Source organism: Empidonax traillii, unplaced genomic scaffold, assembly GCF_003031625.1.
Source record: "Empidonax traillii isolate 1590-97213 ecotype Southwest subspecies unplaced genomic scaffold, ASM303162v1 scaffold434:size946695, whole genome shotgun sequence".
In the NCBI taxonomy this organism is placed as follows: domain Eukaryota; kingdom Metazoa; phylum Chordata; class Aves; order Passeriformes; family Tyrannidae; genus Empidonax; species Empidonax traillii.
Window position 1 is genome coordinate 398598 of NW_020955627.1, and position 17892 is coordinate 416489.

Sequence of the window (17892 nt, forward strand, 5' to 3'; positions counted from 1 at the left end):
AGCTTTAGAAGCAAGCTGGAACAGTGGATGAGCCATCATCCACGTGCCTCAGATGGAGCCGGTATGAGCCAATACTGCTCTCCCTTTCCTACCTCCCAGGAGCTCCCGGGCGGCAACAGCCCGTGTCCTTATCGACTCCATTTCCTTATTAATTCCCTTTTGATCAGCTCACTGAACACTAGGCAGATATAATAATAGTTTTATCTTCTGTACTTCTGATGGTGCTGCCACTGGATTGTGAAGCCTCTCGAGTGGCTTGGGTTTTCTGTAACCTGGGGAGTATGTAACCACCTGGACTCACTTGGAGAGCAGACACTCAGTGAGGGATACCTGGGGGAAATCATGGAAACTTGTTGTGCAAATAGCTGCTGGTCTGCCTCCTCCCTGATGAGGAAATTTACAGCATGGTAATTCAGCTTCCCTGGTCAAGCCAAAATACCCAAAATCACGAAAATCTGGTCAGGGTATTACAGCTACAATTTCCTGCTCTCTAATTGTAGAAATTGGTCTACAATCAGAGCAGCAACTGAAGAGCTGGTGCCTGTGAGGATGGATAAACAGGTTGGACGTGACATCTGTTCTCTGTGATACCTGTCTAAGGTCTTCCACTATATCCATCATCACGCTGCCTGTCCCACACCCAGCACCTTCTCCAGCGCTTCAACACAGTGTAGGCACCCAGTGGAGGCTGCAAGGCTCACACACAACTTCGGGCATTTCAGACATGTCTGTCTGAGGGGAAGACATGGAATAATTCTCAACAGGAGAACTCACTACACTCTTTACTTACCAATTCTATTGCTTATTACACAGGCCTCAAATAATTTCCCTGCGACAGAGGTGAGAAGAAGGGGTCAGAATAAGGAAAGTGTAAGTGCAGAGATACAAGGTGATGGGAACAAACAGTGCAGCTTCCCAGTGACGGAGCCAGCAGGAGACTCTAAACTCCTGGTCTGCACTATGGGGTAAGAAAGTGAATGTGCCAGGTGGAGGCAGAGCTTTGCTTATCAGAAGTGCCAACTAATTCTGAAATTACTGAAGCAAGTGAAGCACCAACACTGGTGCCACTGAGACAGTGAGCACCTAGACAAGAGCACGGTTGGTTCTGTGTGGCTACAAGCCCTGCCCAGGCTTCAGACGCTCTATAAACAATACCATCAACACAAACTGTGCTCTGTAATACAGTTGACAAAATGTTTGCAACCAGTTCTCAAACCAGACTCTTTCATAATTGAAATACTGCAGAGCAGAAAACAGCATTATAAGTACAATAAATGGGTGCTGCTGAATTAGAGAAGATCAAAATCTTTTGTCGGCAAATCCCGTTTACAGAAGCAGAGGCAATGTTGGCAGCAGCAGTTACATTGCTCTGTGTACTAGCACATTCATTGCAGGGCTTGGATAATTTTTGTTAGTCCCTCTTTTTTTTTAACTTGAAATGGGCTTTTCTGGTATCTTAGAGAAAGGTGAAAGACTAGCTAGAGGAAGGACTGGAGGACTGCAGAACCTCACATAACACTGAAAACACCAGCAGCAGGTTAAGGGATTGTTCTATGGAAAAAACGCTTTCAGTAATGGGATATTCAGTGTGGCACTGAAAGGTGTAAACAAATTCAATGACTGGAAGCTGGTGTTACACAAGTCAGCCTAAAAATAAAGGAGGACATTTTCAACAGCCAAGGTAATTAACCTTCAGCACAGTTTATTGATGGTTGTGCTGGATTTTTCATTCCTGGAAACATTAAAAAAATAGGAGTTTTTTTTTCTAAATGACTTCCTAAATGCCCAGCATGGTAAAACAGAACAGGATGCTGCTCAAAAAAGCTAAAAATCACCTTCACCCAGTTTCAAGCCCTCATCAGTCGCAATGAACTCCAGTCCTCTCAGCTTAACCTGGGTGGTTAAGGAGCCCTCAGAAAGCCTTTATCATAACTCTGTCATCTGTCCAAAAGACAAAACATACATGTAATTTCTGGAGTTTTCTGTCACACCATATGTCAGGAAAGAACCTTTCCTGCACCTCCTGACATGCCCTATTGGAGCTGGGCTTTGCCCTTGCTGTCCATTAGAGCCACTCCTCACCTTTTCTGTCCTTCACAAATATGTTTCTATTCCTGAAAACATTATCTGCACGCTATTTCACTTGCCCGCACCCCATTCCCCAGAGGGACTGTCCCTTCTCCCAAGCCCCAAGGAGCAAAGTAGAGAGGTTTGGGGAACTGAGATGACCTGTTTGGTGCAGTGAGTGCTACCCGGGCAGCAGAGAGCAGCTGAGGCCCCAGCTGAGCTGCACCAACAGCACTGGCAGGAATGGGAAGAGTAGGGAAGCTGCTTGCAGGGACTGACCCAAACTGTGAGAGAAGGAAGGGTCCTTCAGAGATACCACAGGATATGTCCCATAATACAAGCCCAGCCCTGGTCCTTGATTTACCATTCATCTATAGGCAAGGCAATTCATCCTCCTGCTTCAGCTTCCCCCTGTACAGAACCACAGTAATGATATTTGCCCCATGACTGTACAGGAGCATTTTCAGGATCAATTAGTTTAGTGTTCATGCAAAGCTCTGTGGACAGAAGCCTCAGTACAAGTAGTGAGAACTATTATTGTTACTGCACTTCAGATGGCTACCACACTGACATTTTCCAGGCATGCACCATTAACAATTTACTAAGATAAATGGTCCAGGAACCTGAAAATGCATTTAGGACAACTACCTCCTGCTTACCAGCATACCTTCAGCTGCGTAAATGACACCTCATTGCTCAATGTGCAGCTATGGTAACGTTTCTATCTCATATATTGAAGTGCACACAGGCACATACACACACACACACACGTGGAGGTGGAAGGAAACCAGGCTACCTCATTTAATTACACACAAACACCGAGCCAGAGAACCTTCCCAGGTTCTGAAAGTCCCCAGAGCTGGGGCTGAGGAGCAGACAACTTGCCCCATGCCTGTCAGGACTGGGACGGGTTAACAGCAGGCTGCACTGCACAGCCAGAGCCCCAGCAGGCCCTCAAGGGACTTACTTGAGAGCAGTTTTGTAGTGGTAGATCGCCTCAATGTTACGGCCCTGGTCCTTCAGAAAATTGGCGTAGTTGTAGTGCACCTTGGCATTGTGGGGCAGGGTCTTCACTCCTGAGCTGCGGAGAGGAACAGAAGCAGCACAGTGTTAGCAGCCAGCTTACCCCACCTTCCCCTGGGCCCACCTTCTTCTCATGGTCCCTTTCTCTGAAAAGCTTGCTCGTAATTTGAGCACCTTGTCACCTCCTGTGCACTTCTGTCAACACAACTCATGTTATAACCCCAAGCTTGTCCCACGCACAGGTACACTGAGTGCCCCAGGCAGACATAAATATGTGGCAGCAATTCAACTTCTCCTGGCTGCTGTCACCACAGGCACTTCTAGCACCAACACTTCAACACTTCCTGTGGCCAGATGCTGTTGTATTTCAAAATCTGAATTATTAAACTGAAAGACCAAAAAAAAAAAAAAAAAAAAAAAAAAAAAAAAAAAAAAAAAAAAAAAAAAAAAAAAAAAAAACACCACACAAAAAAAACCCAAAAAAACAACAACAACAAAAAAAACACCAACAAACAAAAAACCCCCCTAATATTTAGAGGGAAAGCGTGTGGTACTTTCTAATAACAAGGTCCCTGCTAAAACTCGAGTGTCATGAAGCACCTTATGAAAATCTTGATTTAAACATGCCAGATGCAGATACCCAAAAAGAAGGTATCTTTTCCATATGTATCAGCCACTAGAGGGGATGCATGGCATACTCCAGTACAGAGCCAGCACATATGCACTGCTTAGCACCGGGTAGAATATGGCCAGGAGGTGAGGGCTAAGGGGACTCTCACCCCTACGTGGCAAGCCCTAACACTCTGGCATTATAATACATCACCAAGGATATCTCTGGCTGCACAGCCACCCCATCCCTCCCCTTCATCTCCCCTACCATGTGTAGACTGAACTCAACATTTGGAATTAATAATGAGAGCACAGAGACAAATGAAGAAGAGCAAGCATTTGCTTATTTACTTAATTGGGAGCACAGAAAGCAAGGTACACCTTGCACAGCTACAGGAAATACTGTTTCAAGGTTAAAGAGAGAAAGAAATCACATGGGCACATACACCATGGAAACATTTCCCCTGCAAGAATCCAGAGAAGTCAGTCCTCTGTTTAATAGGGGAATCCTTTCCAGCACATAAATGGGGGCTCTCTGAGGTAACAGGAAATAAGGATGGATAAATCTGTTCATGTAAAAGCAGACAAAAGAGGTGTTTCTTGCTCACAAGCAGATTCCTGCCAGCTGCTCGCTTTCCAACACTCAGCATCTCTAACCCTGCTATCTCAGGTAAGGAAAGCAAGGATTAGGAAATTCCCAAGTCTTGTTGCTTTGCCTTGTCTGTCTCTGCTGTTTAACTTTGGTGAGCCTGGAAGTTCAATCATAGTGAGACAGGATCACACACAGCCCCTACAGTGGGTGCACACCCTCTCCCATGGGAAGAATACACCAAGAGCTGCAGAAACCCTTTGTCAGGGTCAAACAGTGCTGAAGAATTGCAGTGGCAAATCCTTTTGGTTATCAGCAGCCAGTGGTATCAAGCATTGCTAAGGCCTACTTGCAAGAGCTTCCAAAGCTTTGCCCACAGCTGCCTTACGGAGTTCCACCCATCACAGCCAAGGTTCGTCTGCTGAAATTAAAAATACGCCTTGCATTTGGCTTCCTAATCGTCAGGTATTTCCAAATTACTTACTGGGAGCACTACAGGAATAAGACATTTTGTGACTAATCGCTGAATTAAATCAGTTAATTGATGCTATTCTTACGAGAATGATTTTCTATATTAGTTTTCACAAGGATATACTGCACCAGCAGCAAGTAATGTGTGACTGCTATGGCTGTGTTAATTTCCACTGGCCTTGGGAGCTATTAACTACACACTTACAACCTCTGGGCATTACTGGAATATTAATTCTTATACAAAGAGGGTTTCATTACATCAGTGCCAGCATTATAGGCAGAGACACGGCACTCAAAACTGCTGCTGCTCTCTCAGAGCTACATGAAATGAGTTGCTGGCTCTGCTACAGCCTCTGCTGAAACAGAGCAGACTGAGTTAACAGCGAGCAGTACATTGCATATGCACAAGCACTTCTGTTCTAATGAGATACGGTTTTAACAGTAAGACGCATATGTTTGAATATTTTAATTCTGGACTGTTTCCCTTAAAGTAGAATTTATTATTAATTCTGCTGGTCCCACTTATTAAAACATCACTAACAAAGCTTCTTTCATCTGCGTGCTTCTGCTAGTGATGGGGGTAATACAGGAAAGGCAGAAGTGGGTTTGGGTTCTTAAGATGCTCTCTTCTGCATCACACTCCCTGACCTATTTATTCTCCTTGCACAGGCGGGGAGGGGGGTGTTTCATTTTACAAATGCACATAGCAATGACTGAGGCTGCTTGGAGTCTCTGCACTGTGGGAGGTAGCAGCAAATACAGGACTGGACCCAGAGGGGAATTTTCAGGAGAGTTTAGGCAAACACTCCTGCTAACTGACTCTTGACCAGTTAAGAACACTGTTTGCTCATTGACAGAGGAAACAATAATGTCCACAGTGAAAGCCAAGCAGGAAAGGGTGGAGTATAAATAACAAAGTAGAACACAATGTTTTTTCCATTTCTGCTTCCCACAAGCCCCCAGTCTCTCACAATTTCAATATAATTTTCCAACGTGCTTTTCCAAACCCTCCCCAGCTCAGCACACACATGCCCTTCTGAAAACCCATGGCACTGATCTGGCTCCAGCCAGAAACAAGCCCACTGAGATGGGACATCACTTCTCCAGATGATTTCCTTCCCTTTTGATTTCTACGACAACAGTAGTGACATTAATGAAAAATAAACAATAGAGGCAAACCTTTTTACGTAACACTTCCTCTCCATGGAAAGGCAAAAACCTATTAGCCATAAATCAGAGAAATAAAATACCACTGATACTTTCCAACCTCAAATACCAGCATTATCCAAATCCCACTTCAGTACGGAAAAGTCTCCCATGATCCCCTCTGATGTTTTCCTAAGTGCATGTTCTGCTCTTCGAAGTGACTGGGTGCAGGCAGAGGCTTCATTGATTTTCTGTGATTTCCATATGAAAAGTGCTCATTTTACAAGGAAATGAGGCCACTCCTGCCTCAGCAGGAGCCCTGGGAAACCGATGGGATCTCCTCTGCTTTGGGAATCATTATCATCAATAAAGGTTCTCTACAGCAAATTATTCTCTGGATGACACAAACAATCACTTTCCTCGGCCTCCTACCTTGGTATTGATTTCACAGATATCAATGTTGGGACATATTAAACTGTTCTATGGAAGATGCCCAAAAAGCAATGGGACTTGCTCTCCTCAGCTGAGTGAGGTTTCAGAATTAACAAAATACCGGCAGTTTATGTCACAGTCAGGGTTGGGGCAGTTTTTATAAGTTACTGAAGTCACCAGACCCGGCTTGGGAAAGAGAACTGGTGACTAAGAAAGTGTCACTTTTATACAGTTCCTTTGCTGGTTACAAGCGAGCCTGGTGTGTTTCCAGGCTGTCACAAACGTGGGCAGTGCTTGCAGATGCTTTCCAGGAGCAACAGGAAACATGGCAGCTTGACAAACCTTGAAAAGGTCAGTATAGCAGACACAGAGGTCGGCCCACAGCCCTCACCTCCCTTTCCCTGGCTTTAGACATTAACACTGACCACAGTTGGAGTCTGTGGAGACTGACCTTCTGGCCTGTGCATTCACTCAATAGGGTAGTTCCTTAAATAATTAACAAATAAGTCCTCTTTGCCCACCTGCCAATACAGTAAAACAAACTGCTTGGGGCTTCTGGAGATGCCTTAGAATAATACACCTCAAATATTTAGATCTCTACATATTTAGTCACTTTTTATACTTGTGGTCTATTTGCTTCTTATTCAGCCCTTGTATATATGCTTATGCACCTGGAGATGCATCATTTCCTCAGAGAGCAGCATCCTTCCCCACACTGCTGCTTTCAGCCAGGACCTGGCAGGATTTCTCTATCCAGAAAACTTGGTCTCTGGGCTGGAGACTGAGAGCTGCAACGGTGCTGATACACAATGTCAAATCAGGGCAAGTCTTGAGAATTGGATAGAGTGGGGTACAAGCACAAAACTAGTAACACACTGAGGACAAAAACATCTCCTGGGCCAGCATAGGAAAAGCGTATTTAACAGAACAGGCCTCAGCAAAGGGAATCAAGACAGATTGACCCTGAAGAAACACATCCAAGCAAACGGAGGAATAAAAAGTAGAGGTGAAGGAAAAAACCTAAGAGGAGGAAAGAAACAGTAATTAATTAAAACAGCAACGGAAAGAGGAATGAAGAACCAGGAAAATGAGTAAAGATTCTCTTAGCACATATTTCTTAAAAAATAACAACTTCAACACATAAAGACTACCAAGTAGGTTGATTTATGTCTCCTTTCCCACATCTATAGATTTGCTCTGTTTTGTTATTATTTTCCCTCATACCTCTTTTACTGTTCCTTATCTCCTTTTCCTGTTCTGTCCATTTAAATCTGCTGCTGTTTCACGTGCCTTCACCCAATTCTCCCTTCTCTACTCATCAGCTATATACAGCCTCCTCCTTCTGCCCCAAGAGGAGATCTCTCATTCCTGGGATGACATCATCTTCTTGCTACACTATTCTTCTTTTGGATTTCCTTCCCATCAACAAGAAGGGTCCTACCACAATACAGACTTGGAGAGATGTGTAACACCTATCAAAGAAGATCTTAAAAAGACAACAAAAAGGCCAATAAGGGTAAACAGCACAGTAAATAAAGCTATTAGAAATGAGAAAGTAGAAACATCGTTTTAAAAGTGAACACACAGCTAAAGAATGAAAAGGGAAAAGAGCATAAACATCAGCCAGTTAACACAAACCATAATTAGGCAGACCAAAAGAGATTTAAAGAAAAACTTGCTAAAGCCATCAAAGCTAATAATGGAATACATAAGACAGAAGAAACCTGCCAAAGATTCCCTAAGGCAAATAGATGATGGAGGTCTAAAAGTAGTGCTTGAAGAAGAAAAGACCACAGCAGAAAAAATAAATGGATTCTCTGCACTACTGCTCACTACAGGGAAACCGAAGGAGGTTGCCACACAGGAGCCTTTCCTCATAGGACCAAGACTGTCTCTAACTGAGGCTGCAGTAAAAGAGGCTTTTAAACAAATCAACACCAAGAACAGTTATAAATCCATTGGGCCTGGCAGTATGCATCCAAAGGAAATCAAGCATGGAGCTACTAGCTGCGGTAGGTAGCCTATAATTTAAACAAGACTGGCACTAGAGGAAAGGAAGGTGATGAACACAATCTCATTTGGCTCCAGGGAAGGGATTCTTGGGGGAAAACAGACCAGCAAATCTGATTTCTACTCTAGGTCATTTGGGAAAAAACATAATTGAGCCTAGTTTTAACAAACTTCTGGGTAACTACAGTCCAACAGGGAAGAATTAGCCTTGTGTATTGTAGAAAGAAATTTGTTGGACAGATCTGTTGTTCTTTGACAGATTCAAGAGGTACATGGTACTGAAACTATGGAAAGCTTTTATGAATTTTTAAATATATCCCAAGGCAATCAAAATCCCAAACATCAACATTGTGCATTTAAATGTTCAAAGAGGGTTTTTTTTCATAACATCGCTCACTGAAGACTTCCAATTTCTTCAAGGCATCATAGAGTAGGAGGGAAGGTCCTCTCATGAATCAATATCTAATTGGAAGACAGCAACGAAAGAGGATGAGAACAGTTTTTACAGCTGGAGAAGACCGCAAGCAGGGCTCCCCAGAGACAAGCGATGGCATCTCAGCTGCTTCTCATGTTTACAAAGATCTTGAAAAGGGAGCAAATAGGGAGGCATCATGTTTGCTGGTGACACCAATATGAATCACACTGCAGGAATTAAAGCTAACTACACTTTGTCGCAGAAGGATCCCACAGTACTGAAGGTTGGGCACATGAAATGCAATTCTGGTATAGACACAAGGAGCAGTGAATGTGTACAAAGGCTGATGTCTATAAATCAAATGTTTCCAATCACAATAGGTGTCTTGGGGGTTTGTACGGACAGTGCTGTGAAATTATCACCCACTGCTTAGGAGAGGTCACAAAAGGCAAGTACAAGGTCAGAAATTAGTAGGAGAAGAGAATACAAACAAGAAAACATTCCCATATTTCTGTGCTGCACGTATCTCTTGAAAGGATATTCTGGTCTTCTTCTCAAAAGGATGGACCAGAGTTTGAAAGTATCCAGTGAAGACTGACAAGAGGGATCAGAAATGCACAACTTCTACGTGAGGAGAGTTCAAACCCAGCAGATTCTAGCATGAAAAGGAGACAGCCTTGGGTGAGGACATGGGGGTTGAAGGCATGGAAGTGCCTTTATCCTAAGTGACAAGCTGATAGTTACCACTCATTCAGACGACACACCAGAACTAGGGGACAACAAACCAGATAATCAGGCGGAAGGCTCACAGCACACAAAAGGGAAATCTTAGTGTGCACACTGTGTAATTTAATGACAGAGCCCAGTGCACAGGATGCTGTAGAAGCCAAAACTATAAATAGATTTGAAAAAGCAGTCAGAGACATTATGGAAGAAAAGTCCATCAGTGCCTGTTAAAAGCAAAAATAGCAAGTAACTCCTGACTCAGGAAGTCTTTAAACTGCAGATTACTGCAAGCTGGGAAAGAACTGGAGAGAGGCATCATTGTTGCTGGCTCTGTTCTTACATTGCTTTTCTCAGCAGCTGGTGCTGATTGCTCTCAGGGGCAAGCCACAATACAAGGTGACCCAGCAGGAACACAGCTAGAATTTCGTTGTCTTCTCAAAAGACCAGGGCAGATCTCTCTCCAGCAAGTGTCCCCAAAAGACCTGAGCTGAAGAGTGAGCCAGCTCAACCCAAGCCACTGAGCTACTCCAAATCCCCCCCTTGAGGCAAGGTGTGTTAGCTCCAGCTCAGTGCTGCACTGCAGCGCTGGCATGGCTTTGAATTTGAGCTGGCTCTGGATGGTCACCCTGCTTCGAATGGAAGTAGGAAGGACAGAAATCCATTTGTGCCCAACTAAGCAGACAAAATCTTGTCTTCTACGACAGAGCCTCTGGCACCCCATATCATCCCAAGAGTGCTCCTTAGCAGGAAGAAATGTCCTCCTGCCATCTGCTCCAGTTTGACCTCATCGTTCTTAAACATGGGTGACCACAACTGTATGCAACACACAATACCATACAATGCCTGCAAGTCAGCACATGGAACTGTCATATTCCCGCCTCCCTTTCAGGAAGAGGGTTGTCCAACTTGGAAATCATCCTACTTTCCTCCAAGTGGCCATTGCTAGCCGGAAGGTTTGGACTGGAAGTGCGTCTCACGTGGATTGCTGCGTGAGGCCAGGTCGGTCACCATGGCTGCTGTTTGAACAGCAAACAATGTTTCAGGGAGACAGGCAGTGAATCGTGGCAGAGAGAAGAAACCTCTATTCCAGATTTTTTTTAAAAAGTCCCACTTACAGAACTCCAATGACTTCAGTAGTATTTCCTGAAGACCAAAGGTTACACATTAAAAAAATTTCATGCGTTCACTGCTGCATAAATTAAACTTTGCTCTGGCCGATAAGTTAGGAAATAAAGCTAAGCAACCCATGTGCAGATCACCTGTGTTTCTGCAATTACTTCACAATTAGACAACTGCTGAAAGCAGCTGGAGGCAAATGCAATACATTTTCCAGCAAAACACAAAATGAAACAGTCTGTTTCAGTGCAAGAAAATACATAAATGAGGTTGTAAAGAGAGCTGTTTGGCAAAGAGTAATCAAACAAAATGAAATATGGTACATTAGGTTCAGCACTTCATGGCATTTCATTTTTGTCATTAGAACATTGCTATAGAAAATTCAATATATTCAGTAGCGTTACTATGGCATTCTGGAGGGTTGCAACAAACTTTTGCTATGTCTTTAAAAAGGCAAGTGTCGCACTATTGTTAAATCTACAGAATCAAATTATTTAAAAACAGCATGTCTCAAAAATGTGATTGTCAGAACCAAAGTTTGTGCATAAGCGTATGAAGTGCTGACACCAATTTTTGTACAGTTACCAAAAACCAGAAAGTAGGTGTTATCTTATGATAATAAAAATATTAATTATATTGATGCATCAGTAGCAAGACTTGTGCTAAAGAAAACTAGTCCATGTAACAAACTTATTTTAAACAGAAATATGAGTATTCTCCCGTGGTCACTCATACCTGAAAAGGGATTCTCGTGACAGCCAGATTTCGTTCTGTTTCACCGTCTTCCAGGAGAAGAGCAGCAGCAGTAAAGTAAAGAGGGTCAGAACAGTAATTCTCCATTTATTTAACCATGTAGACAGCTTTTTTAGACCGTGGACAAAAAGGATGCAGTAACCCATACTGGGAAGAAAAAGAAAAAAAAAAAAGAAAGGGAAAATGTACCAAAATTTAAATTTCAGGAATCCGGTTTATATGCAAGAACATTCAGTTTCGCATTTATTACACAGTTACAGGGGGGTTTGGACTAATGATATTTTCTGGGCTAACAAACTTCAATTCAACAGCAGATTTCCTCAAGTCACTACACAATTTCCAAATTAATCTAAATGATAGACCCGGATGCCAGAAGTACAGTAGCGTACATAATACCACCCAGCATAATGGCAGCTTACACCAGCCCGCAGAAGGCAGCTGCTTTTGTCAACAGCAAGCTAAGAAAGCATCATGTAATAACAGTAATACTCAGCACTACTGGAGCAGCGTGGAAATGAAAAGCATTTTAACAGAGGGAAGTCTCTAAACAATCCCAGTGGTGGCAGCTTTTAATTCCAGTTTACAAATTGCAAAGCCGAGGCAGGGGAGGAAGTGCTGCAGTCAACGCCACAGCAGAAGCGGGTGACAGAGACCACATCGAAAGGCAAGAGCCCATCTGGGCCTTGCCCTTCTACATGAGGGCAAGCCCATCCTTTCTAGTGCCCAGCCCAGAACAGCTGAGATGGCCTTCCTTACTGCCCTTCCATGAACCAACATAGGGGTCTTCTCCAGCCCCCAGCCCCTTTTGTGGCTCTCTGGGAACAACTACAGAAGTATTTTTACAAACCACATTTGGACTGAAGTCTTATTCCTGTATAATTTTAAATAAATTCCATAATTATTTACCTTAATTCAAGGGTTATGTTAATTCTTCCAGTGATGCCCCTCTGACTTGGAAATCCAGTGCTTTCGGTTGTCGAACTTAGTAAGCCACTAATTCTACTTGGCATTTTTTTTAAAGGAATGTCAATTTCTTTTGCTCAACAAATTTCATTACCTTATCTACAACTCTTCATGTTACTTAGCATCTGATTTAGTGTTAAATTTAAAACCTATCTTAGTCCAGGGAGCTCCCCCTGATGAAAAAAAGGGACCAGAAGGTTCTGGAATAATACTTGGGGAGGATCAATATATAGGGACAAAAGAATACCCCTCCCCAAGCCAGGACAGTTGAATCCTACACTTGAATGAAGTAGTTCAAGAAGTAGAAGAAGGCGAAGGCAGGAGGCAGAGAGATAATTACACCCACCCACACTCCAGCCAGAGATCCACAGGCTTTCCTGGTCTGTACCTAAACATCCGAGCAATTTCCCTGTGAGACTGCTACGAGGTAAGAAAAACTAAGAACACAATTCCCCCATCAGAGGTGACCTTGCAAGGAAGCACACGATATGGTGAAAGCCGATATGGAAATGAGAAAAATGTTCTGTATTCGAGGAGCTGTGGGCCTGCTTCTTAGCATAGTTTTTCTGCCCTCTAGGAGAGCTGGACACATTGCTATTGCTTAGTCTTCCTAAGGATGGAGAGGGACCAGAATTCTTCCTTTCACTGAGGAAAAAAGTGCCTCTGTAGTATGTACTGTGATACACCAGTGTTGTTGCTGCCTCAGTACAGGTGCCTCATAGAACACTGAGAGAAGTATAGACATAGGGGGCAAATCCAGAGACAACATTAGATCTGGTGATCATTCAAAACTCCTTCATTGTTGAGTTCTCTTATTTTCCAGAAGTGGTTATCTATGTATTTTCTTCACTTAAGTACGCTTGCACTTCACTGCAACACATTTCTGTGTCACTTGCACGGTTTTGTTCCATTAACTCCTTTGCACATATATGTTTATTGCACCTACATTAACTGTAAGCATTTAGAGCTACAGAGATGCTGGTGCCAAACATTCCAGCCTTTACACCTATTGAACCCTACTTTAAAACCTCTGAAAAGGTAATCTCTGTAATAATCCCCCCTTTCCAACAAAAAAAACCGTCTCAAAAGCCTGCAGACGGGATTTCACTCTGTTATTTTGCCTTTCTGCAATTTTATCCTTCCCTTGGAATTAATTATCTGACATAAATATTATTTGATTGCTTTAGCACAAGGCCGTTTTCAAAGTAATTTCCCTACACCTTCACAGATCCAAGAACAGGTCCTTTCTACAGAATCATGAACGCGCCCAGAAAACAAAAAATGCAAACGTCAATGTCTTGGTATTTATGTCAAATCCTGTCCCAGCTGTTGGGAATTTCTGCCTTAGCAGCAGTCCTCAGTCTGCTTGTCTGAGGCACAGCCAGCATCACATTACACCTTACACAGCCACCGGGAAAGGTGCTGCTTCCAGGGGTTGTTCTCTAACATCTGCAGTGCATTGCCACAACAGTAACAGAGAGGTGGTGGGGAGAAGTAAAGTTCAGCTCAGAGGGCAGCTCCCATCCCAGTTTCACTGGTAGTGACACAGTGCAGGTACATAGCAGTGCCCACCCAGCTCCACACAGCACTTCTCAGAGAGTGCCTCCTAAAGCACTCTGTAAGGGAGGTCTGCTGCAATTTTCCTCTTACAGAACGGGAACGTGAAACATGGCAATAAAGTGATTTGCTCTGCTGACAGGGGACTGGCAAACACGGCAGTGAAGCACCAGTCCAGGACTCTACCCACAGCACAGGGAGTATCCCATGGAAACCAAGATATCTTGCTCAACAGAGTGCACAGGACTCTCCAACAGATAAACAGGTAAGTAACCCAAAAGCAGGCTCCACACTCAGCAACTGCAACAAGACTATACGGTTCAGCAGTAAGTCCATTAACAGAGGAGAATGGGTTCCCAAATCGCTGGCTGCCTAGCTCATGAAGTACCAGCATATCAATCCACAAAGCTGCCACTTGTAAGGTTAAAGGGCAAGGTTGAGGCATGATTTACAATTCAGTATGAGAGAGATAATTTTGGAAACGTTAGGACTGAGTCAGGACTGAATTGTGCCACAATTAGAGTCTAACTGTCCTACAGTCAATGTGTCTGCACTGTAAAGTGCAGGGGAGCCGAAAAGAAGGGGAAGAATCAGACAGCATGAACTGGGTGAATATTTTTATTTTCAGAACCTGGTGAATTTGGCTTAAAACTTCAGACCATTTCCTGCCACAGATCATCAAGGAAAGGGTGGGGAGTACACACCCGTGTTAGGACCTTTCAGTGCAGATGTCAAGTGGAGCCCCATCTTTTTGTATGCCTTTTTTAATGACATGGTCAGTTCAAGCCCATCCCCTGGCTGAGGGCAGATGTTACATTCCTGACTGTGGTCTTTTGTAGGCCAAGGAGTTCCAGAACCAGAGAAAGCACTCACATGTCCTTTGCTGCCAGGAAAGAATGTGCATTTGTGATTCCATGCCACAAATAGTTTGCAAAACAATCCCCAGCAATATCCCCAAAGCCATTATCCTTAGTAATTTTTGCATCTCTTTTTACATTTCTACCTTAAGGCCAAATAGCTATGATGAAATCAGGGCAGATCTAGACTTCTCCTCCAGATCTCATGGTCTGCTCTAAACAAAACAAAGGTCCACACCCATGTATTATAGCATCTGTCAAAAGAATACCCCGTAATTATATTACTATTGTTTCCTAGTTCCAAAACCATGTAATCCCTCATACCTTACAACACACTTGTTTCGCACTCGACTCAGCAGTCTCAGTACAGAAATTAGGTTTAGTAGAGAGACCATGTAGTTCTGAACCAGTGAAGCACTGAGCTTGTGAAGATGGAGGTGCTGCAGCAACAACGTGCCCTGACCATTCCCGGAGAGCCCCACCCCCCCAACACTCTTCCCCCCAGATGCAAGTTCATCCCACCTCCCTTGATCTCGACCTCATCAGGCTTCAGAGAAGCCCTTTGGAAGATGCTCTGAATCTCAGCAAGTCAGCAGCAGCCCAAGCCGTGGTACCCTGGTGGAAAGGGCCATATAGGTGAGGCTGCAATTAGTTCATGAAGGAAACTTGCCAGGTAACGTTTCCTATGTGGTCAATTCTGCCGTGACCCTGCCATCACCCACAAACACAAAGAACATTTCAAATACCACGTCACCTTCTTTTTTTTGTCAGAGTGATTGGGAGTCAACCCCATCTCAAACCTTACCATTGGCTCACCAGGAAACCAGTTTTACTTGTACACATTTACAGGAAAACATGAAAATGTCTCAAAAGGACCTTTCATCAAAGACCTGTTTGCCACTTGAAAAACTGACCCTTAAGTACTACATTCCAGACATCTCAGTAGCTATCTGCATATATATTGAGGCTGCAAAGTTGTGGGTTTAGGGTTTGTTTGGTTTTTCACTTAACTCTAGCATTTCCTAGGGAGGGAACCATTTCTCCAGAAGGGCTTTTGTCTTGGCATTGTCATGCAAGCACTTTTCTGAAATACCTTGTAGACCTAAACAATGGGAAACAAGCAAAATCCCCAACCCACTATTCTTTTTTTCAAGTCCATTTTCCACTGGATTACTGTAAAAGTGCTAAGCTTTTTTTTTCCTTTCTTTTTTTCCTTCCATCGATAAGCAGCAACCTGCTACAGCAACTGTTCCCCACTGTGAAAAGTCCATGCAAGCTTGCTCCCCAGGGTCCTGCAACACAGGACCTGAGGAACAGCTCAGCAGGTTAACGTGATAATATTTTTTTCTGTGGGCTCACAATGAGCACACTTATTATGGGAGAATTTGTGACTTCAGAAATTCAGTGATGCAGCAGGAAAGCTGTGTAAATGGGCCAGCAGGCCAGTGATTTCATGCTTCCTCATGTTTCAGGCTCCTGAGGTACTAAAGTGGTACGTTAGGCATGCCCTGAATTGCAGGGATGATGAGGGCAGGGATGCACCAGGCAGGGAAACCCTCTGTGCCACTGATGTGTGTTTTTTGGCAGACTGCACACAGGGAGCCGTGCAATGACAGATTTTTGTCTGTAATTTCTTTAGGTTAATATTGTTCCACCTGCAAAGACGCAAAGTGATAGGAGGCACAAGCAGACGGGAATGAGGTGGCACACAGACCCCATTTTCCATGGGGCTCTACATGTATCAGCCAATTAAAACTAGAGCCAAAACAGCAGATACTTAATATTTGCAAACACTTCTTGGGTAATTAGATTACAAATTCAACCTTTCCTTTGGCCATTATGGCTCCTTTCCCAAGGCAAGGCTGTTACCGACTATGCTTACACACAGTTTTGCTTTCATTCTACGGATCACATTTCTCTCACTTTTTAGTATAAGTCAGGAACAGTTCTCACTGCATTTGGCTCTTGGTGATGGCGTCTAATTAAAGACATGTGTTGCTAATGCTACAGCCCAAGACTATCAGGATGTTCTACTACAGCAATCTGCCTGCATCAGAAACCATTTTACCTCCTCCAGAAATTGCTTGGAGACCCACTGCTGCAGAAAGCTCCTGAAGAACCATGTTCTAGTCAGGCATTCTACTGTATTTTCCAAGTGCAGGTTTCCACTCTGTGGAGGACTGCATGGGCAGAGCAGGCTGAGAGCTGCAGTTCTGAGGGAATAGGCCTGGAAACCAGTGGTGCAGCTCCAGCCTTTTCTAACTCACCCAGGTAGGGCTGTAAGCTCAGGAGTTGAAAAAGGTGGGAGAAAAACATGCCTTCCTTATACTTCTTAATGGTAATTTTGCGGATATCAAAACTTGTGAAGTAGTTGTTTGTGGTTTATTTAAAACTGATTTAATCTCAACTACACACATGTAAACTCTGAGTACATCCACTATCTCATCAAAGCAGTTACTGCAGATCCCAGAGCTCAGCCCAGAGAAGAATTCAGGTGCATACATGCATACCTATCAGTTTGGAAAAGAGTTGCCTCTAAGCAGCCTGTCAAAGCATGGAAGAAACACTGCCCTGTTCAGGGGCTGCTAATGCAACAAAAGGGATTATCTCAAAATTATACTGAGACCAGAAAATGCACTTGGCTTCGACATTTCACCCTGGAGACTCTTTCTGGGCTGCAAAACTCCTTCTTGATTTCCAGCACTTATTTTAGATGATTCCCTTTCCCTTCATAAAAACCAACCCTCACTTTGAAGCTTCTCTGAAGCAAGTTTAACCCTTGTGTTCGTGCCTAAATGCATACCCTGCTGCTGCCCTTTAGAGAACAGAGAGCGCAGCCTTGAGAAAGATTCTGTCTGCTGCCAGGTTCAAATGCTGAATGCAAACATTTGATTCTCTCAGTTTTATAGTTCCCCACAAGCTTCCTAGCTCCAGTCCCACACATATATTACCTGGCACAACACATTTTATGTGCTCCTAGTCCCAGCCATTCCAGCTCTGCAGCCTGAGCAGAGGAAACACACTGAGAGGAAGAGCCAAAGTCAGCTGAAATGCAGCTTGCAGGCAGGGCTGTGGCTGCAGGGGAAAAGCCAGTTCATCCCTGTTAAACTCATCGGCTCTGCTCACACTTCTCTAATGGAGAGTAATTGATTGCAAAA

General features: G+C 43.7%; 1 protein-coding gene across 1 annotated transcript in view; it reads right to left on the bottom strand.

Moving 5' to 3' along the window:
* Window positions 1-17892, bottom strand: part of TMTC1 (transmembrane and tetratricopeptide repeat containing 1) — a 150426-nt gene that overhangs the window by 35403 nt on the left and 97131 nt on the right. The window contains exons 10-11 of the mRNA XM_027894618.1: window positions 11340-11504; window positions 3035-3148 (exon numbers count right to left, since the gene is read on the bottom strand). Coding sequence (XP_027750419.1) covers window positions 3035-3148; window positions 11340-11504 — 279 coding nt within the window. The remainder of the gene's footprint in view (window positions 1-3034; window positions 3149-11339; window positions 11505-17892) is intronic.